The 20,118-nt window shown below is 41.8% G+C and overlaps 1 protein-coding gene across 1 annotated transcript in view; it reads left to right on the forward strand.

Moving 5' to 3' along the window:
- dnah9 (dynein, axonemal, heavy chain 9) overlaps positions 1-20,118 on the forward strand; it is a 528,899-nt gene that overhangs the window by 88,989 nt on the left and 419,792 nt on the right. The window contains exons 17-20 of the mRNA XM_043714478.2: positions 978-1,402; positions 2,321-2,543; positions 6,151-6,317; positions 18,584-19,454. Of these exons, the coding sequence (XP_043570413.1) occupies positions 978-1,402; positions 2,321-2,543; positions 6,151-6,317; positions 18,584-19,454 (1,686 nt within the window). The remainder of the gene's footprint in view (positions 1-977; positions 1,403-2,320; positions 2,544-6,150; positions 6,318-18,583; positions 19,455-20,118) is intronic.

The raw sequence follows: 20,118 nt of genomic DNA on the forward strand, positions 1-20,118 counted from the left end.
TTTTTCCCCGGTTTAAACTGAACTGAATATTTAATTGTTATTCATTCTTGAAGACTTCATGATAAACCATGTAGTATACGTTAGCCCTGTCAGCTTGCTGGGAAATTAGCAAAGGGGTATCTGAAACTTGTTGAATTTAAATTAATGAACCTTTCACTCAAACTTTTGTTATAACATGAAGTAACTTAACTTCTGATTTTATTTTAGTTTTTGTTGTGTAGTTTATCAGCCTGGTATTGTCTCTTTCCATCCCTCTGTGGTTACTGCAGTCTGAAGAAACCATAATGAGATTGTTTGTTATAGACTAAAAATACTTAATTATGGATTGGTGATTTTCACAACCTTCTTACTTTGTGGCTGCATTTTCTCTAAGTATTTTGTATTGGCTGTTCCTTATGTCTTAGTTATCATTGAATCATAGAGATGTACAGCATGGAAATAGACCCTTTGGTCCAACTTGTCCATGCTGACCAGATATTTCAAACTAGTCTAGTCCTATTTGCCAGCATTTGGCCCATATGCCTCTAAACCCTTCCTATTCATATATCCATACTGATGCCTTTTAAATGTTGTAATTGTACCAGCCTCCACCACTTCCTTTGGCATCTCATTCCATACATGCACCACCTTCTGTGTGAAAAAGTTGTCCCTTCCTCTCTCACTTTAAATCTGTGACCTCTAGTTTTGGACTCCCCTAAGTTTGGGAAAAGGCATTGACTATTCACCCTATCCATACCCGTCATGATTTTATAAACTATTATAAGGTCACTGCTCGGCTTCAGATGCTCCAGAGACAATAGCCCCAGCCTCTCTCTCCCTATAGCTCAAATCCTCTAACCCTGCCAATACCCTTGTAAATGTTTCCTGAACCCTTTCAAGTTTCACAGCATCTTTGCTATAGCAGGGAGACCAGAATTGAACACAGTATCCAGGAGTGGCCTAACCAATATCCTCCTTTGCTAAATTTTAAAAATCAGGCTGATATGGAAGACATGGCTGACCTGGTAGACATGCGTCAAAACCTGATGGACAGCATACAACAAGTCATGGCAAAATGCTGCAACTATCAGAATTCCTTTGAGCAGTATGCTTATCTGTGGGTTGACGACCGCAAGGAGTTTATGCGTCAATTCCTTCTCTATGGACACGTTCTTACTGCTGAAGAAATTGAGGCTCATGCAGAAGATGGTGTGCCAGAAAGTCCCCCAACACTCGAGCAGTATAAAGAACAAGTCGACTCTTACGAAAAGATCTATGATGAGGTGAATCATTTGGAGTCCATCAACATATTTGACAGCTGGATGCGAATTGATGCCAGACCGTTCAAGTCTGCTCTGTTGAATATCATTAAGAAATGGAGCCTTATGTTCAAACAACACCTGATTGACCATGTAACAAACAGGTAAGACTCGACTTAAATCCTGTAAAGTTTTTCACATGTCTGCACGCTTCCTTAATGGCCTCTCATATCCTCCGTGCCACCTCCAGGTGCCCTCCTATTCCAGATTCCTCCTCCATACCCCTCCCATGAACCCCATGCATCCTCCACACCCACTCTTCCAGTATCCACTGTGTATATAGGACTAAGTACAAAGCCATTCATGGTTATAGGTAAGGAAATCATGACATGGTTATAGGTAAGGAAATCATTACAAACAGCCTTACCCGTTAGCAAAACATTGAAAAATAAGAATAACACTCCGCGATATATTTACAGAGATTATAGCATTTAAAACTAATGAAGTTTATGTTAAGCTTGTGTGATATCTTGATCAGGCTGCATTTAGTATACTGTGAGCAGTCTGCTTCAGGCTATCGAATGAAAAGATGTATAAACACTGGAGGAAATACAGAATGAACTGGGCAATTATGGCTATTGGGAAAGATTAAACACATTTTGGTGGAAGGGGAAGGAGAGAAATTTATGGAGGCCTTTGAAATGATGAAGAAGTGGTTGGCCAAGGTAGATGTGGAGAGAATGTTTCCACCTGAGCGACTGAAAGGTAGTTACTGATATTTCAACCTGAGAAAAAAAAACTTTGTTGAGAATATGAAATGCACCATGATAGAAAATTTGAGGAATGCAGCTAAGATGTTTTCAAAAGAGCTAGATCTGTACATAAACGATGAGGAAATGTGTTAAGATAAGGCATTTGGTATGGGAGGACACGCCTGGTGCAAAAGAATAAATTATTACAGATACGTTGTGATTTACTTGTGCCTGTGTTTTATGTTCTGTGTAATATAAAATCAATGTGCTGTCTTGATGCTGGTGTCTTGTTCACTTTTCCTTCAAATCCTTTTTCCTCGCCCCATTCAGTCTGACTGATCTCCAAGCATTTATCAAGATAGCGGAAGGAGGTTTACGCCAGAAGGTTGAAGAAGGTGATTTGAGTGGCCTCATTCATGTTATGGGCCACCTCATGGCTGTGAAAGAGAGACAGGTTACAACTAATGAGATGTTTGAGCCCCTTAAACAGACCATAGAACTCCTGAAGACCTATGAACAGGAATTACCTGAAGATGTGTACAGGCTCCTGGAGGTCAGTGGAAGTTGGTGTATTATTTTGATTACTGGGGCTGATGTTAATTTCCATACTGCTACTCTGTGATCACTGGACTGGAATTAAAAATGGCTGGAACAAATGTAAATCCTGTGATAGAAATGTTTTCATGTACACCTTTGAAATAATCTCTTATACCTTCACACTAGTTCTTCACTTCAGATTATTTCATGAAAAAATCCTCTTTCTATCATAAACAATGAATCCTGTTAATAATAGGTGTGTAGTTAAAGTCCATTCTGATGTTTTAGTCCACCTGACTTAGTGTATGGACATTCCACCATATCTAGAATCGTAGAATCCCTACAGTGCAGATAGAGGCCATTTGGCCCATCAAGTCTGCACCAATTCTCTGAAGAGAATCCCATCATGTCCCAGTAACCCCACATTTACTATAGTTGCCCCTTCCTAGTGTGTACATTGTGAGGCCATTTTACCATGGCCAATTCACGTGACCTGCACATCTTTGGACTGTGGGAGGAAACCGGAGCATCCAGAGAAAACCCACGCAGACCCGGGGAGAATGTGCAAACTCCACACAGACAGCTACCTGAGGCTGGGATTGAACTGGGTCCCTGGCGCCGAGAGGCTGCAGTGCCAACTACGTGCCATCCTATGTATGCAGTGTTGTATACAAAACAAGCTCTACTTTAATTTTGTATGTTGTGAACGTCCATGTGAAGCTTCATCCTTGCTCAGAATGGGGGGGTGGGTCTGGACTTTCATCTTAGAGGTGGATAATAGAAGTTGGGAAAGTTCCCGATTTCATGTTCCAGCCTCCGACAAATACCATCTTCCAAGGAATGCTGTCGTTTTTAGGAACAGGGGGCAGCCCCGTAGACCAGCCGTGACCTGGAGAAAGGTTCAAAGGGAGGCAGGAATGCTGCCAGCTGTGGAGGCATGCTGCTTAAAAGCAAATTCGGGCATTGTACTATTTGGAATAAAATCTACACGCCTCACACCTCGTCATCCCCACACACCTATCCATGCGACCTCATGCCCTTCAAAGAATTCATATGAGCCAACCATCCAGCCCACTCCGTTTTTGGCTCAGATCGGAAGGGCAATCAACGGCACACTCTGATCTTGACAGTAAAATGCAGCATTTTTGTACATGTTCTATGTAATAATAATCAAGTACTGCAGAGTCACTGTCCTTCCTCCTTAAATCCATACACACAATCCTGTAAAACACTTGACCAATAAGGGTATTCCTATGGACAGTCCCAGGTTCCCATGATTTTATGGTGTTTACTAGACAATATAAAGTCTCGGCCTTGGGATCTTCCAATGCATCATATTCATTCGCATTCCAAAGTTACTGGCTGTCCTCCTTCGGATCTGTCTCAGGTTTGCTTAACTCCAAGGGCGGCTTAAATTCTGTTTTTCATTGAAGTTTTCACTGTCCTGATTATATATGTAACAATACAAAAGATAGTTAGTTTTAACTAGTTGATTTAAGATTTGTAATATAGGTTTCTGTTATAAAGTTAGTTATAAAGTGTAAAGTTATGCAGCTACTTCTACTGTTGGCATCTTGTAATTAATGGGCTGTGAACAATGTATTTTGTTTAGAGCATAAGAGAAGGTGTTTCTTAAGACTAATTAACTCTTACATCTATGTTTAAGCGCTGTTTTTCTCTAATGCTTGTATTATACTTTGATTATGTGTGCATCTATCCTTCATGTTGAAAACTACTATGATTATCTGAAGAACCTTTAACTAGAATCTATTTCTTAATATTATGAGTAACTTCAAAAAGCCAACTGTTTACTACAAAATAGCTGTTGTGTTTGCAGCTGCTTAGGGTGTCAATCTGGCTAGTTCATTGGCTAAGACTCATACTTAGTATTATTTATTTACTGGGACTATCATCCTTTCATTAATAAGGCTGGGATCAATCAGTTGTCTGTTTTTAGGCATCCTCTTATCAAAACTGTCTCAGGTGGTTTCTTGCAAGGCCCCTTCTTGGCCTTGGAGTAGCTCTGTTCAAAGGTACCATTGCCTTTCACTTAAAAATGAGAACAAGCTGTTTGTTCCGTTTGTCTCTTGTCAGCCATTTTGTGTCTTAATGCTTGGACAGGCTGCCTCATTTTATTTAAGCCTTGTCAGCCATTTTCTGTCTTTCAAACATGGGCTGCCCTTACAAAAGCTATATAACTGTCATTCCCATTCCTATTCACTATGTAGAAACAGTGAACCCAGTGTTGATAGTTATATCTGTCAAAGAAAACTTTTATAAAAATTTTCATTGATAACTTTACACTTTGCTTCAAAGAAATTCTATACTGGAGCAATAAAAATTTCAAATCATTCATGCCTGTTAAAGTTTCAATAGCTGAAACCACAAGTACTTGACATCTCTTAACCTTGTCACAATGAACTTTTTGAAATTGATTACAGGTTTCAGATAGCTGGCATTACTGTATCAATTGAGCAGCAGTCCAGTGTTTCAGTAGAATTATGGGTGTCTGTCTCTTAGCTAAGAATATGTAATAAGACTTGTCTAAGCAACCACAGAGCAGCCATTGCTCTGCTGGAACATTGAGCTCCATTCACCCAGTATACACCCAATGGAAGCAGTGGATTCTATAGTGATGGTTTGATATGCTTTAAAAACAAAAGCTTTTTTTAAAAAAAAAGTCAACCGATTAGTTGATATCTTTCCAGTGCATTACAGCAAGACTCTTGGCATGAAAACTGCCAGTTTTCATCGTCAGTAGTTTTTACATTATTGTAGATTGAAAGAGAATATTGTATTTTCTCCTTTATATTGTATCTTTTGGGACCACTAGACATGCTTACATCTGATCTAGTATATTTGACATGTGATCATTGTTGTCCTGAGGAAACATTGTTGCCAAGTTGTGTACAGCAAGCCCCTACAAACAGCAGCGTAATGATGACCAGATATTTGGTTTGTTCAGGGAGACCATGAGAAAGCTTGAAATCACTAACAGCAACTTTTGCGTTCCTATGATTTAATGTATGTATGTGAACTTCAAAAACTGCTGTAGGATTCAGGAGAGGACAAATATTGGCAATTTCACTTCCATTATTAACACCAACTCTAAGCTTATGTGTTTAAGTATTTGCTGCTGTTGTACTAAAGCTAATGTTTAACGTCAGAATGCTTCTATCTGCTGAGATGTGGAAACAAGGCTTTTCATGGGCTCCTTTTTGGTTTGTGGATAGGTTGTCTTATGAGTTGAAGTATTTGGTGTTGATCTTGAGTGCTTGATCATCTGATTCAGAGACATGAGTGCAATCATTCATGATGGCTCCTTTATGTCAAAACATTTAGTGAGCTGCCTGACAACACAGTTCCGTTAAGTGACCAAACATTTAACTGAGTTAATGTAATCTTTGCCTCTTATGTCAAGGAAAGTCTCATTGATGCACATAAACAATCTTGGCACAGACATTGTTGAAAGGAAATCACTAGGAGAGCTTGCTGTGCTATCCAAAACATCTGGCTTTTGTTTCAGAGCTATTTAGTGAAAGTGCAGTTGTCTGGTGTTGCAGCTTCTAGATTGTGCAGCGGTGTCTACATTGACTTATACACTTTGCTACTTGTGTGTGTAGGAACTTCCAGAGAAGTGGAATAACATTAAGAAGTTAGCAATCACAACAAAACAACAGGTGGCACCTCTTCAGGCCAATGAAGTGACAGTCCTTCGTAAGAAATGTGCGAGTTTTGACGTGGAACAGCACAAATTCCGTGAGCGATTTCGTAAGGAAGCACCATTCAGGTAAGAGGTGAACACTGCTGATGAGTCAGTAGCTATTGATCAGTAATTACCACAGTTTATTGTCCTCTCCTTTCTTGAAGATAGTCACAATTATGATGGTGAAATCCAACATCGCCTCCAGTAAGCCGGCTGTCTAAGGAACAGACTGTTTAATGACAATGACCTCAAACAAGACACCAAGCTCATGGTCCACACAGTTACAGTGATACCAGTCCTCCCATATGTATGGGAACATGGACAACATACAGGGGGCACCTCAAAAACCCTTGAGAAATGTCAAGTGATGCCTCTTCAAATCAACTAGCACAATGAGCATTCACTGCAATATCAGGGCCTGCTGTTAGGCTGATATTCTCATCCTTGAGGCAATGGTTACAGTCAGAAAGGGACGTGTGCAAACCCAAGCATTGCAGGCACCCACTTCAGCAAACACCAGCTGGCCCACTGCTGGCAAGGTTTGCTACTTCAGTATTGGACTGTTTAGTCAGCTCAGTAGCCATTACTTCCAAGTAGAAGAAGGTAATCTTTGTTCTGAGAGTCTCTCTCAGTCGAAGCCAGCTTTGAGCCAAGCAGAACTCTGTCCCTGTTGTTTAACTGCTGCTTGACTGGAGCTTAGGGTAAAAACAAGGACTGCAGATGCTGGAAACCAGATTCTAGATTAGAGTGGTGCTGGAAAAGCACAGCAGTTCAGGCAGCATCCGAAGAGCAGGAAAATCGACGTTTCGGGCAAAAGCCCTTCATCAGGAATACAGGCAGAGATTGGGAAGACTGGACGCCTCCTAGCAGAGCGCTTTAGGGAACATCTCTGGGACACCCGCACCAATCAACCACACCGCCCTGTGGCCCAACATTTCAACTTCCCCCTCCCACTCAGCTGAGGACATGGAGGTCCTGGGCCTCCTTCACTGCTACTCCCTCACCACCAGACGCCTGGAGGAAGAACACCTCATCTTCTGCCTTGGAACACTTCAACCCCAGGGCATCAATGTGGACTTCAACAGTTTCCTCATTTCCCCTTCCCCCACCTCACCCCAGTTCCAAACTTCCAGCTCAGTACTGTCCCCATGACTTGTCCTACCTGCCTATCTTCTTTTCCACCTATCGACTCCACCCTCCCCCACTCACCTATTGTACTCTATGCTACTTTCTCTCTCCCCCCCCCCCCCCCCCCCGCCTCTCAATTATCTCTTCACCCTTCAGGCTCTTTGCCTGTATTCCTGATGAAGGGCTTTTGCCTGAAACGTCGATTTTACTGCTGCTTGACTGGAGCTTCCCCACCTTCTTTTAAGGGGAGAGCTCATGCCAGGCTGATCAATGTCTGTTTATTAGAAATTGAATAGGAACTTTTCCTGTTTTGAACATTTTAATTAAGTAATGTTAGTTTTGTGAAATGCACAGAAAACTAAATGAGCATGCCAAAAATTCAATTTGACTTTGCACCACTATTAAATGTGTCAAATTCCAAAGACGTGTCAGAATGCCTTCTCAGAACAGGTCATGCTTCATGTCACTTGACTCCAGTGTAGCCTAGAGATTAGTTTGAAATTACATTCTGTTAATGCTGAACAAGTAGTATTAATGCATCTTATGAGGATTAGGTTCAAAAACTGTTAATTTCTGATCAGAATCTCAATAGTTTGATTGAACAACTGTAAGTTCCAATGCCTCATACAAATTGTCAACAGTACATCCCATCAATTCTTCTCGTAATGGTGCTTCCTTAAGTGGTCACTTTGGCCAGGATATTAATGACATCTATTACAGCTTTATGAGAAGGACAGCAGTTTTAATTTTGAGTCTTTCAAAATATTGATAGTGCATAAAAGCCTAAAACTTCTGCAATACTGTCTGCACTTTTTATGTGGAATATTTAAATGAATAGATTTCATATTGCTATGGGTATGAGTGCACAAAGAGCAAGTTCAGATCACCAGGCATGCTTCAGACCTGATTTTCATTTCTATCAAATTTAATAGTGTTAAGAATGGGATGAGCTATGTAACAGGTATCTGAGCTAATATTGTCAGGCACACACTGTTGTTCAAAACCAAAATTACATCCAGTATCCCTTTGAGAGATAGTGCTTTGCAAATATTCGCTGCAGAATTTGCCAGTGGTTAAAGGCTCTGGGTTTGAGTGATAGTTACAATTTAAATCAATCAACTTATTTTCAGGGTTCTTTATTCCTCTTTTGAGAGTTCTGTACATTTACCTATTGAGGAAAATATGAAACAAATACCTGAGAGACTGATTCGATGGGTAAGGAGGCTGGTACACTGTCAACTCAGAGCAAACAGAAAGCGAATTGAGTTTACAGTTAGAAACAGCAGTCAGATCACCCAACTGCCTGCTGTTCTCCTGATACAAATTGTTGTATCAGTTTAACCTTCAATATTTTTGGATGATGCTTGTTATGTGAAAAGTACAAAGTGTGGCTGATTGTTGATTCTGAAGCAGTGAACATATTCAGCACTCATGTTTCTTGTCTGTTCTAATTCAAGTCTGCAGTCCGCTGTTAGAAATTACAGGGTGAGAGTGTCCAAAATGTCAGGTCAGTGGTGCACGATGACCTATAGGCATTCCATTAAAAGAAAAAGTGTTTCATTTTCTCTCCTTTTGAACTGTTCACTGTAACACTGAAATTATGCTGTGTAAAAAAATTTACTCGACTTTGCTCGACTCTACTAATTAAACAGAAACTCTGGGGTTAGTTTCTCTGCTAACATCACAACAGACAAGAAAATTATACATGGACATTGATTTTAAAGGACAAAATATTGGAAGTTAATAGGTCTAGCACCATTTGCTGAAAGGGACCAGCAAAATTAATACTTCAGGCCAATAACCTTCTATCAGAATTGAGAAATTCTATCCATTATTTCCTCCCTTCCTAGCACATCCACTCCCCACTCATCAACAAAATGCTCTCCCCTTTTCCATGGCATCATCATTTAAATTTAGGGAATGCAACGTCTCTGTTTTGCCTTTGCTTTTCCCAACTTCCAGAACCTCATTTACTCCTTCAAATGAAACAGTCATTTTGAATTGATTTCAATTTGGAATAATGAGGTCACTACTTGTGATGAGATTTCCTCAACGTGGGCAATGTTTTACATATTCCATCTTGGAGCTTGATAGAAATGATGCATCGAATTGTATGTGTGTAACAGAATTAATTTACAACAGTTTTTACTTTAAATAAGCACAGAGAAAGCCAGCAATTGTGGAGAGAGAAATGGAGTTCATGTTTCATGTCTGGGTTGGCTTCTTAAGAAACCGGATGCAGACATCATATTGGACTTGAAATGTTAACTCTGTTTCTCTCTCCTCAGATGCTGCCACACCTGTTTTCCTCAATATTCTGTATTTGTTTCAGGTTTCTAGCATCTGCATTATTTAGCCGTTTTATTTTAAAATCTGCTTAATGTGTACAGCTCATTTCTTCCAGCAACTTCCACAGGTTGTTTCCTTCACCCTGAGTTTGCACTCATCGAACACAGTGAGCATCAGTTGTAAAGATTTTTACCTAAGTCAAACATAGAACCATTGAACGCTGCAGGGGAGACTAAGCATGGTTGTCTGACTCCTTTTCAGAACACCTCTGTTCAGTTGGCAAGTGTGAACCTGAGCATCGAGATCTGGGCACTTTAATTCGATGCCCTCTCCTAATTTGACCTCCTTGTGGTTGGCCTTCAAGGCTCTTCCAGTGAAGCTGACCATAAGCTTGATGACCAGCACCTCCACTTTCAGTTCAGCGCTTTATAACCTTTTCCAGCACAACACTGAGTTTGACATTTTTGGGTCTGAATCCCAGTCCTGTTTTATCTGGCTCCAGCTGTAATGATTCTGTGGTTGCCATTCACACATCCTCTGGGCTCATCTTCTGTTTCTTCATTTGACCCATCTCCATTTGTCTTGAGCCATCGTTGCTGCTGTCAATTCATCTGTCCTGCTTCCATGAATGCCACTGACCTTTCCTCCTCTCCTCCTTTTCAGGTTTTTGTACTTGCTTTAAATTAGTTAACCCTCTGTTCCAATTCTTGATTGAAGGTCATCACCCTGAAAGGTGAACTACGAAGATTTGTAGCTCGGGTGCTCGTTGTTGTGGTTCTGTTCGCCGAGCTGGAAGTTTTTGTTGCAAACGTTTCGTCCCCTGACTAGGCGACATCATCAGTGCTTGGGAGCCTCCTGCGAAGCGCTTCTTTGATGTTTCCTCCGGTGTTTATAGTGGTCTGTCCCTGCCGCTTCCGTTTGTCAGTTTCAGCTGTCCGCTGTAGTGGTTGGTATATTGGGTCCAGGTCGATGTGTTTGTTGATGGAGGCATGGCACTCATCCACAAACTCCATCAACAAACACATCGACCTGGACCCAATATACCAACCACTACAGCGGACAGCTGAAACTGACAACCGGAAGCGGCAGGGACAGACCACTATAAACACCGGAGGAAACATCAAAGAAGCGCTTCGCAGGAGGCTCCCAAGCACTGATGATGTCGCCTAGCCAGGGGACGAAACGTTTGCAACAAAAACTTCCAGCTCGGCGAACAGAACCACAACAGGTGAACTACGGTTTGCTTTGTGCAAACCCTGCTGTTCTGCTGCATATTTTCAAGTTTCTTATTACATATTTCCAACATCCACTGCCTTTTGCTTTCAGTCATTGATCACAAGCAATAATTGCAAAGCCAAACATCCCATTTGGGCCATTTGTTTGTTTTCCGTACCTTTACTTACCTTGTTAGAATCAAAAAACTAATATGCCAGTGAGAGTAATTTCCCAGGATTCTGATTAAAAATGGCATTTCCCACTGTGACTGTGAAGCTTTCTGCCATCCTTTTTTATGATTTTGTATTTTGTTTATGAACGAGCAGGTATTTTAATAGGAATTGATGTCCTGTGGTGTTCTAGTGTACTGTGATGAGATCACAAGAGATAATTGGAATAGATTGTGCAGAAATAACGTGGCCTTGATTTAAAAGGCACGTAGTTTGTTTTAATTTTTGTAAAATGCTTTGACCTTGCATTATAATTTGTTGTGCAGTAGCAAATGTCACATCAGTTTTAGAAGGGGAGTAAAAATTGGAATTCTTGGATGTCTGTATAAACTAGCTAGGTTATGCAAAACCGAAACACCATGTTACTATCACTTGCAGAAATTTGTCATTGCTGTGTAACCAGTTTGCATTTGCGGTTTTAGTGGTGTGTGGAATTAATGACGCAAAATTGATATTGCATGCTGATGTATTCAAATGTTGTGAAGAAGTAAGCACTTAAATTGCTCAGAATTTACTGTAAGACTTCATATCAGAAAAAAAAAACTTTTGAAATTCAGTTGTAATGTAAGGAAAGATAATTTGCACAGAACAAAATCCCATAATTTTGTAATTGAGCCAAGTCACCAATTACTTTTTGAGGTTATTCAGGGATGAATGTTGGTCTGAACACTGAGAAATGTCGCCTTGGAATAGTGCTGTGGAATCTTTACTATGCATCTAAAAAGGCAGACCTGGTCTTGCAGCCCTGCTGGAGTATGGATTACTGCATACTTCGGCATGGTTGCACAGTGGTTAGCACTGTTGCCTCACAGCGCCAGAGACCTGGGTTCAATTCCCGCCTCAGGCGACTCTCTGTGTGGAGTTTGCACATTCTCCCCGTGTCTGCGTGGGTTTCCTCCGGGTGCTCCGGTTTCCTCCAACAATCCAAAAATGTGCAGGTTAGATGAATTGGGCATGCTAAATTGCCCTTAGTGTTAGATGAAGACGTAAATGTAGTGGAATGGGTCTGGGTGGATTGCGCGTCAGTGGGTCGGTGTGGACTTGTTGGTCCGAAGGGCCTGTTTCCACACTGTAAGTAATCTAATCTAAAGTATACTTATGTTTCTTTTGGGGGCTTTTTTTCCAGTGCAGTTTATCAAAGTAAAAAAAAATTACAAATCCCAGATGCGCTTCTATTTGTTAAAACTGAGCTAAGATTTTATAGAACCATAAAAATTCAAAAAAGTCACACAATCTATTGTGTCTGCTGAATGTTGCTGGAGCAATCACAATTCACTGCTCACTCCCCATAACCCTGCTTTTGCCTCTGATTCAAATGTGAGCCACTAGTTCCTTGAAACCAGGAACTGTCTCTTCTTCAGCAATTCCCTGTGGCAAAGCATTCCATGTTTCAACAGTTTTCTGCATAAAGACAAGTTCGTCATGCTCTTTCCTCACAATCTTTGTGGCACTTTTAAACTATTGATCTCTCAACATTATCCAGTCAGAAGACACATTTGCTGGATGTTGACCCTTCTGATTTAAAAACAAGCCAGGGTACTGGTATGGACTTGGAGTGAGATGTAAGATGTCTACATTTGCAGATGTAAAATTGGGCAATGTGATTTAATTAGACAGCATTGCTTAAGGAAGGAAATAACAAAATATGGAAAACCGTAATAAGTTTGCACAATTGGTGTTCAATGATTAAGCTCTGAGAAAGTGAGGACTGCAGATTCTGAAGATCAGAGTCAAAAAGTGTGGCACTGGAAAAGCACAGCCAGTCAGGCAGTATCTGAGGAGCAGGAGAATCAATGTTTCGAACATAAGCTGTTCATCAGGAATGCTCCTCGGATGCTGCCTGACTGGCTGTGCTTTTCCAGCACCACACTCTTTGACATTTCAATGTTTCAACTTGCTACATTATAACCACACCCTTTTGCCAATGATGGCAAAATAGAGTTTCAGTTTTGTAATTTGATAAACAAATGTCAGTATAGCTTAAGTGTGAGATGATATATTTTGACAGAAAGAATGAGGAAGTCACATCATTTTGCATAATTAAGAATCTGAATGGTATACAGGATCAAAGGAACCCAGGGTTGCAAATAGATCATAAAAAACAAAGTATGCATTCAAATCCATTTGTAAAGGTTTATAATTGTAAGTTTCCAACTTGAGTCAAAATTCTGTAGCACCTTAATAAGGCTGTTGTGAATGCTATGGGAGACTATTCTGGTCTGGTGTATAGAAAGGATATAAGACCATCGAACAAGGAGCAAATAAGGTTCACAAAGATGATACCTGAACTGAGGGATTATAAGCATCAGGAAAGGCTGAATAAACTGAAACGCTTTTCTCTGGAAAAGAAAATCATTATAAGAGACTGTTAGAACAATGAGAGTGTGTGATGTGAGGGGCATTGACAAAGCATATCCACTTGGGGAGGAAACAAGAACTGAAGGCCAAGAATACATCCTGAGGGAATTCAGGAAAAACTCTAAGAAACCTGACAAAGATTGCTGGGAATGTTACAGGTACTACCGCAAGGAGAGACCAGAGCAAATAGCACAGACACATTTGAGGTGAAGCTAAATAAGCACATGAGAGAGAAAAGAATAGAAAATCATGTTGATAAGGTTAAACAGCACAGGGATAGGCTGTTCGGCCCATCAAGCCTGTGTCCTTACATGATGCCTTTCTAAATTGAAAACCTTTTGCCTCTATGCGGTCTGTAGCCCTCTGTTCCCTGCCCATACTTGTATCTGTCAAGCTGCCTCTTAAAATATTAATATTGTATCTGACTCCACCACCAACCCTGGCAGGCACTTGCCACCCTCTGCATAAATAAAGCTGCCTCCCACATTTCCTTTAAATTTATGGCCTTTTACCTGAGACCCATGGCCCTAGTAATTGACATTTTTACCCTGGGAAGAAGACTCAGACTATCCATTCTGTCCATGCTTCACAAAATTTTGTAAACTTCTGTCAGGATGCCACTCATCCTCAGACGTTCAAATGAAAACAAACCAAGTTCGTTCAATCTCTCCTCATAGCTAATACCCTCCAAACCACACAACACCCTGATTAACTATTTCTCTATCCTCTCCAAAGCCTCCATCTCCTTCTGGTAGTGTGGCAACCAGAACTGGACATAATATTCCAAAATGGCCTAACTAAATTTCACTACAGTTGCAACATGATTTGCCATTTTTATACACTATGCCCCAAACAATGAAGGCAAGCATGCAATATGCCTCCTTGACCACCTTAAACAATTGTATTGCCATTTTCATGGAATTGTGGACCTGTATGTCTAGATCCCTCTGTATGTTGATGCTAGTAAGAGATCCAACATTTACTTCCCTCCTGCATTGAATCTTCCAGAACACATCACTTGCCTTTGTGTGGATTAAGCTCAATCTGCTATTTCTCTGCCCGAATCTCTAGCCTATTATATCCTGCTGTACCCTCTTGCATTCCTCTTCACTATCCACAGCTCCCCTAATCTTTGTGTCGTCTGCAAACTTACTAATCAGGCCACATTTTGTCATCCAAATCATTACTAAAGATATTACAAACAACAGAGTTCCAAGTACTGATCCCTGTGGAGCACCACTGGTTACAGATCGATGTTCAATAAAACACCTTCCATATTTATTCTTTCTCTGTTGTGACTAAGCCAGTGCTGTACCCATTGTACCAGCTCACCACAGATCCAATATGCTTCACCTGGCCTTTAAAAAGAAATTCCATGTAACAGATGTGGATTAACCCTCAAACAGCCATGCCCAGTCTGCATTTCCCTGATCCTGCCTAATATTGTTAGCCTTCTCTCAGTTTATTACTTTCACGTGAGGAATACTCTTATCCTCATCCATAAGTAATGTAAAACTTCTAGAATTCTATATACAGTGATTCCAAAATGCTTCCCGACTGAAACTTAGATCACCCAGCCAGACCCATTCCCCAGTACCGGATCTAGTGTAGTCTCTTGGCAAAAGTGAGGACTGCAGATGCTGGAAATCAGAGTTTAGATCAGAGTGGTGCTGGAAAAGCACAGTAGGTCAGGCAGCATCCGAGGAGGGGTGGCGGGGGTGGGTGGCGTGGGGCTGGGGCTGTGGAGAAGGTAGCAAAGAGTACAATAGGTGAATGGGGGTGGGGATGGAGGTGATAGGTCAGAGAGGAGGGTGGGGTAAGGTAGCAAAGAGTACAATAGGTGAATTGGGGTGGGGATGGAGGTGATAGGTCAGAGGGGAGGGTGGAGCAGGTAGGTGGGAAGGGAGGTAGGCAGGTAGGATAGGTCATGAGGACAGTGCTGAGTTGGAAGGATGGAACTGGGGTAAGGTGGGAGGAGGGGAAATGAGGAAACTGGTGAAGCCCACGTTGATGCCCTGGGTTTGAAGTGTTCCGAGGCAGAGGATGAGGCATTCTTCCTCCAGGCATCGGGTGGTGAGGGAGCGGTGGTGGAGGAGGCCCAGGACCTGCATGTCCTCAGCAGAGTGGGAGGGGGAGTTGAAATGTTGGGCCACAGAGCGGTGGGGTTGATTGGTGCGGGTATCCCAGAGATGTTCCCTAAAGCGCTCTGCGAGGAGGTGTCCAGTCTCCCCAGTGTAGAGGAGACTGCATCGGGAGCAATGGATACAATAATGACAATGGTGGATGTGCAGGTGAAACTTTGAGTTCTAGTATAGCCTCTTCCCTAGTGGGACTATTTATACATTATCTCAAAATCTATCCTAGACACACCTGACAAATTCTGGCCCCTATCTAAGCTCCTGGCACTAAGCAAGTCCCAGTCAATAGAGAGAAAGTCAAAATCACTCACTCCAACAATTTTTCCAAAACCTGTCCTCATATCTGTTCCTCCATTACCAGGGCTATTGGGAGCCCTGCAGTACATCTCATCAAAGTGAATGCAGCCTCCCAATTTCTGAGCTCTACCAATAACGCCCCACTGCATGAGCCCTCCAAGGTGTCCTCCCTCAGTACAGCTGTGATGTATTCCAGAAAAACTGAAAGAACTGCGGATGCTGTAAATCAGCAATGAAAGCAGAAATTGCTGGGAAAACTCAGCTGGTCTGGCAGCATCTGTGGAGAGAAATCAGAGTGAACATTTCGGGTCTAGTGACCCTACTTCAAACTGATGATAACTAGGAAAGTACCAGTTCATATGCAGCAAATAGGGTGGGGGGAGGGGTAAGAAGTAAACAATAGGTGGGGATAGAGCCTGAAGTGAGAGAAGAGCAGTTGGACAGACAAAAGGAGTAGATAACCATCTGGCTAGGAGGGTGAATAACTATTAACGGGGACTGAGTGGCTAACAATTAGTTGTATATAAGAGCAGACTGAGTGACAACAAGGCCTGGTGTGTGGGGGTTGGAGTAAGGGCATGGGAGAGCCCTGAAGGTTTTGAAGTGGTGTACAAAATAAGGAGAGGAATAGATAGAGTGAATAGCCAGAGACTTTTCCCCAGGGCAGGAATGACTAGTACGAGAAGTCATCGTTTGAAGACATTAGGAGGAAGGTATAAAGGAGACATCAGAGGTAGGTTCTTTATGCAGAGAGTTGTGAATGCATGGAATGCATTGCCAGCTGAGCTGGTGGAAGCGAAGTCATTGGGGACGTTTAAGTGACTGCTGGACATGCACATGGAGAGCAGTGAGTTGAGGAGTGTGTAGGTTAAGTTACTATATTTTACATTAGGATTAAGTCTCGGCACAACATCATGGGCCTAAGGGCCTGTTCTGTGCTGTACGTTTCTATGTTCTATTAATATCGAATCCAGAAGGCTGCATGATACCCAAGTGGAGAATGAGGTAGTGGGATATTGTCCCTTACTGGGAATGCAACTTCCCCCATCACTTTTACTTGCCTTCCTATCTCTCCTAAAACATTTAAATCCTATAATGTTATGTGCTGATCTTGTCCCTCTCACAGCCAAGTCCCTGTAATAGCAGTTATTGTATTCATACATGTTCTAAGTTCATCTGCCTTATCTGTCATACTCCTTGCATTAAAACAAACATGCCTCAGACTGCCAGTCTCACTGTGTTCAGTAGGCGAAAGTGAGGACTGCAGATGCTGGAGATTAGAGTCAAGATTAGAGTCGTGATGGAAAAGCACAGCAGGTCAGGCAGTATCCGAGGAGCAGGCGAATTAACGTTTCAGACAGGAGCCCTTCATCAAGAATCCTACATCATTCCTGATGAATGGCTCCAGCCCGAAATGTCAATTTTCCTGCTCCTTGGATGCTGCTCGACCTGCTGTGCTTTTCCAGCACCACTCTAATTTTGACTCACTGTGTTCAGTAACCTATCCCTGTCTGTTCTTCCTCTGAGCCCTTACTAGCCTTAGCCTCTGACTCCTCCTTGGTCATTTTTTACTTGTTGACCTACTCCTCTGGATTCTCTCCCCTACCTCCCCCCCCATCCCCCACTACCATTGTCACAATCATTTAAACACTCCAGAGTGGCAGTAGCAAACCTCCCTGCCAGGTTATTGGTGTCCCTGTATGTTAGGGGCAATCTGTCCTTCTAGTACAGGTCTCATCTGCTGCAGAAGACATCCCAATGATCCACATACCACTTCCTTCCTACGCCAGCTCTTTGCTCATGTATTTAACTGTGCTGTCTTCCTGTTCCCAGCCTCACTGGCATGTGGCAAAGGAAGCAATTCTGAGATTAGAACCCTCGAGGTTCTGCTTTTCAACATCCTACCTAACTCACTGAACTCCCTTTGCAGGACCTCATCTCTCTTCCTGCCAGTGTCATCAGTATCAAGTTGGACCCTCTGGCTGCTCATCCTCCCCCATCACAGTCCTCTGCTCATTCAGAGACCTCCTTGATACTGGCACCAGGGAGGCAATGCACCATCTTGAAGTCTTGCTTGCAGCCACAGAAATGGCTCACTGTGCCTCTGACTGTGGAGCCCCCCATCACTCCTGTTCACCTACACTCTGAACCTCCCTGCTGTACAAGAGAGCTAGGTGTGGTGCCACTGATCTGGCTGCTGCTACTTTCCCCTGAGAGGCCATAATCCTGCACTGTATCCAAAAAGCTTTACCAGTTTGAGAGGAGACTGGCCACAGGAAACTCCTACGCTCCCTACCCATGATTACTCACCTTCCTGGTGGTCACCCAATTCTTCTCTGGCTGTGTAGCTCTGAGTGTTGGTGTGACCAACTCACTAGATATAGAGAGGTGTGAGGTCTCTGTGGGGTATAATGGCAACATAGATAATGAACCTATTTTGGTTGTGTAGATGCGATGTAATTCCATTTCAAAGTCATAACTGTCCAGTGAAAATAATCCCAGTATCTCAAGTTTCTTTTTCAGTGTGGTTTCTTATTTATCAATTGTTCAGGTGAAAGCTGTGCTGGATTACCTTTATGGTTTTAATGACCTTTCTTGTAACCTTAGTCAATATATTAAGGTAAACAAAAGTTACAGTGCTTTCTAAAACCATATTGTATGCTGTTTTATTTCATCAATTCACCCTCTTTATCAGGTTCAACAGTATGCAGCCTTACCAGATGTTGGATGTTGTCCATTGTCACATCAGCCAAATGGAAGCAACCATGCACAGCATTATTGAATCTGCCAGTTTATTTGAGGTTAACGTGTCAGATTACAAACAACTAAAACAGTGCAGAAAGGAAGTGTATCTGCTGAAAGAACTCTGGGATATGATTGTTCTAGTGGATTCAAGTTTGAATGACTGGAAGACTACAAAATGGAGGGAAATCAATGTTGAAAACATGGAAATGGAATGTAAAAGATTTGCTAAAGATATCCGTGCCTTGGATAAGGAGGTAAGGGCATGGGATGCTTTCACTGGGCTGGACAACACAGTGAAGAACATTTTGACTTCATTACGGGCTGTAGCTGAACTTCAGAACCCAGCTATTCGGGACAGACATTGGTATCAACTAATGCAGGCTACAAATGTGACATTCACAATGGATGATCGCACAACTCTAGCTGATCTCCTGAAACTGAACCTGCACAACTTTGAAGATGAGGTCCGTGGAATTGTTGACAAGGCGGTGAAAGAAATGGGCATGGAGAAAGTGCTGAAGGAACTGAACACGACCTGGAGCACCATGGAATTTCAATATGAAAGCCACTCACGCACTTCTGTTCCATTACTCAAATCTGATGAAGAGCTTATTGAGACCTTGGAGGACAACCAAGTCCAGCTGCAGAACCTGATGACTTCCAAGTATATAGCCTTTTTTCTGGAGGAGGTGTCTAGCTGGCAGAAGAAGTTGTCTGTAGCTGACTCAGTCATTTCTGTTTGGTTTGAGGTGCAGCGTACATGGTCCCACCTTGAAAGCATCTTCATTGGATCTGAAGATATTCGATCACAATTGCCTGAGGTACAAAACCATTTCTGAGAAACAAATGAAATATTTATCTTCAAGTTCACTGAAACCTATTTTTGCATTTCAAGTTATGATACTAGAAGTGCAGGTCTCAACATTTCTGAGCTGAGACAGAAAACTAGAGAAACAAAATAGTTTGTATATTCAGGAATACAAATCACTAAAAGCTAGTTTGTGCAGGTATGAAAAGTATTCAGAAAGGCCAATAGGATGGTCTTCATTTCAAGGAGGCTAAATAGTAAAGAGAGGGGTGGTGCTTCCATTGTGTGGAGCTGTTGCCAGACCCCATTTGGAGTACTGTATATAGTTTGGGGCATTGCGAATCAGTAAAATACATTGGCCATTGGTCAGATAAAAAAATAGATTCATAAAACAACATCAAGGCTTCAAAGGCTGACGTGTTCAATTGTGAGGATAAGACTCATAAAATTGACTTGTATTCCCTTGAGTTTAGGAAGTTATGAATAGTGATCTAACTGAGGTGTTCAAAATGATAACGGTATTAGAAAATATAGTTAGAGGAAGAATCCAAAACTGAGGGAGATTATTAGTTTAGAGCTAAACTACCTAGAAGTGAAACTAACAAGTACCTTTTCCTTCAAAGAGTAACATAAATATGGAACTCTTACCCAAAGAGTCAATGTGGATCAAAGGTATG

Source organism: Chiloscyllium plagiosum, unplaced genomic scaffold (genome assembly GCF_037043375.1).
Source record: "Chiloscyllium plagiosum isolate Xiang-an unplaced genomic scaffold, Cpla_swu_hap1 HiC_scaffold_25, whole genome shotgun sequence".
Taxonomy (NCBI): domain Eukaryota; kingdom Metazoa; phylum Chordata; class Chondrichthyes; order Orectolobiformes; family Hemiscylliidae; genus Chiloscyllium; species Chiloscyllium plagiosum.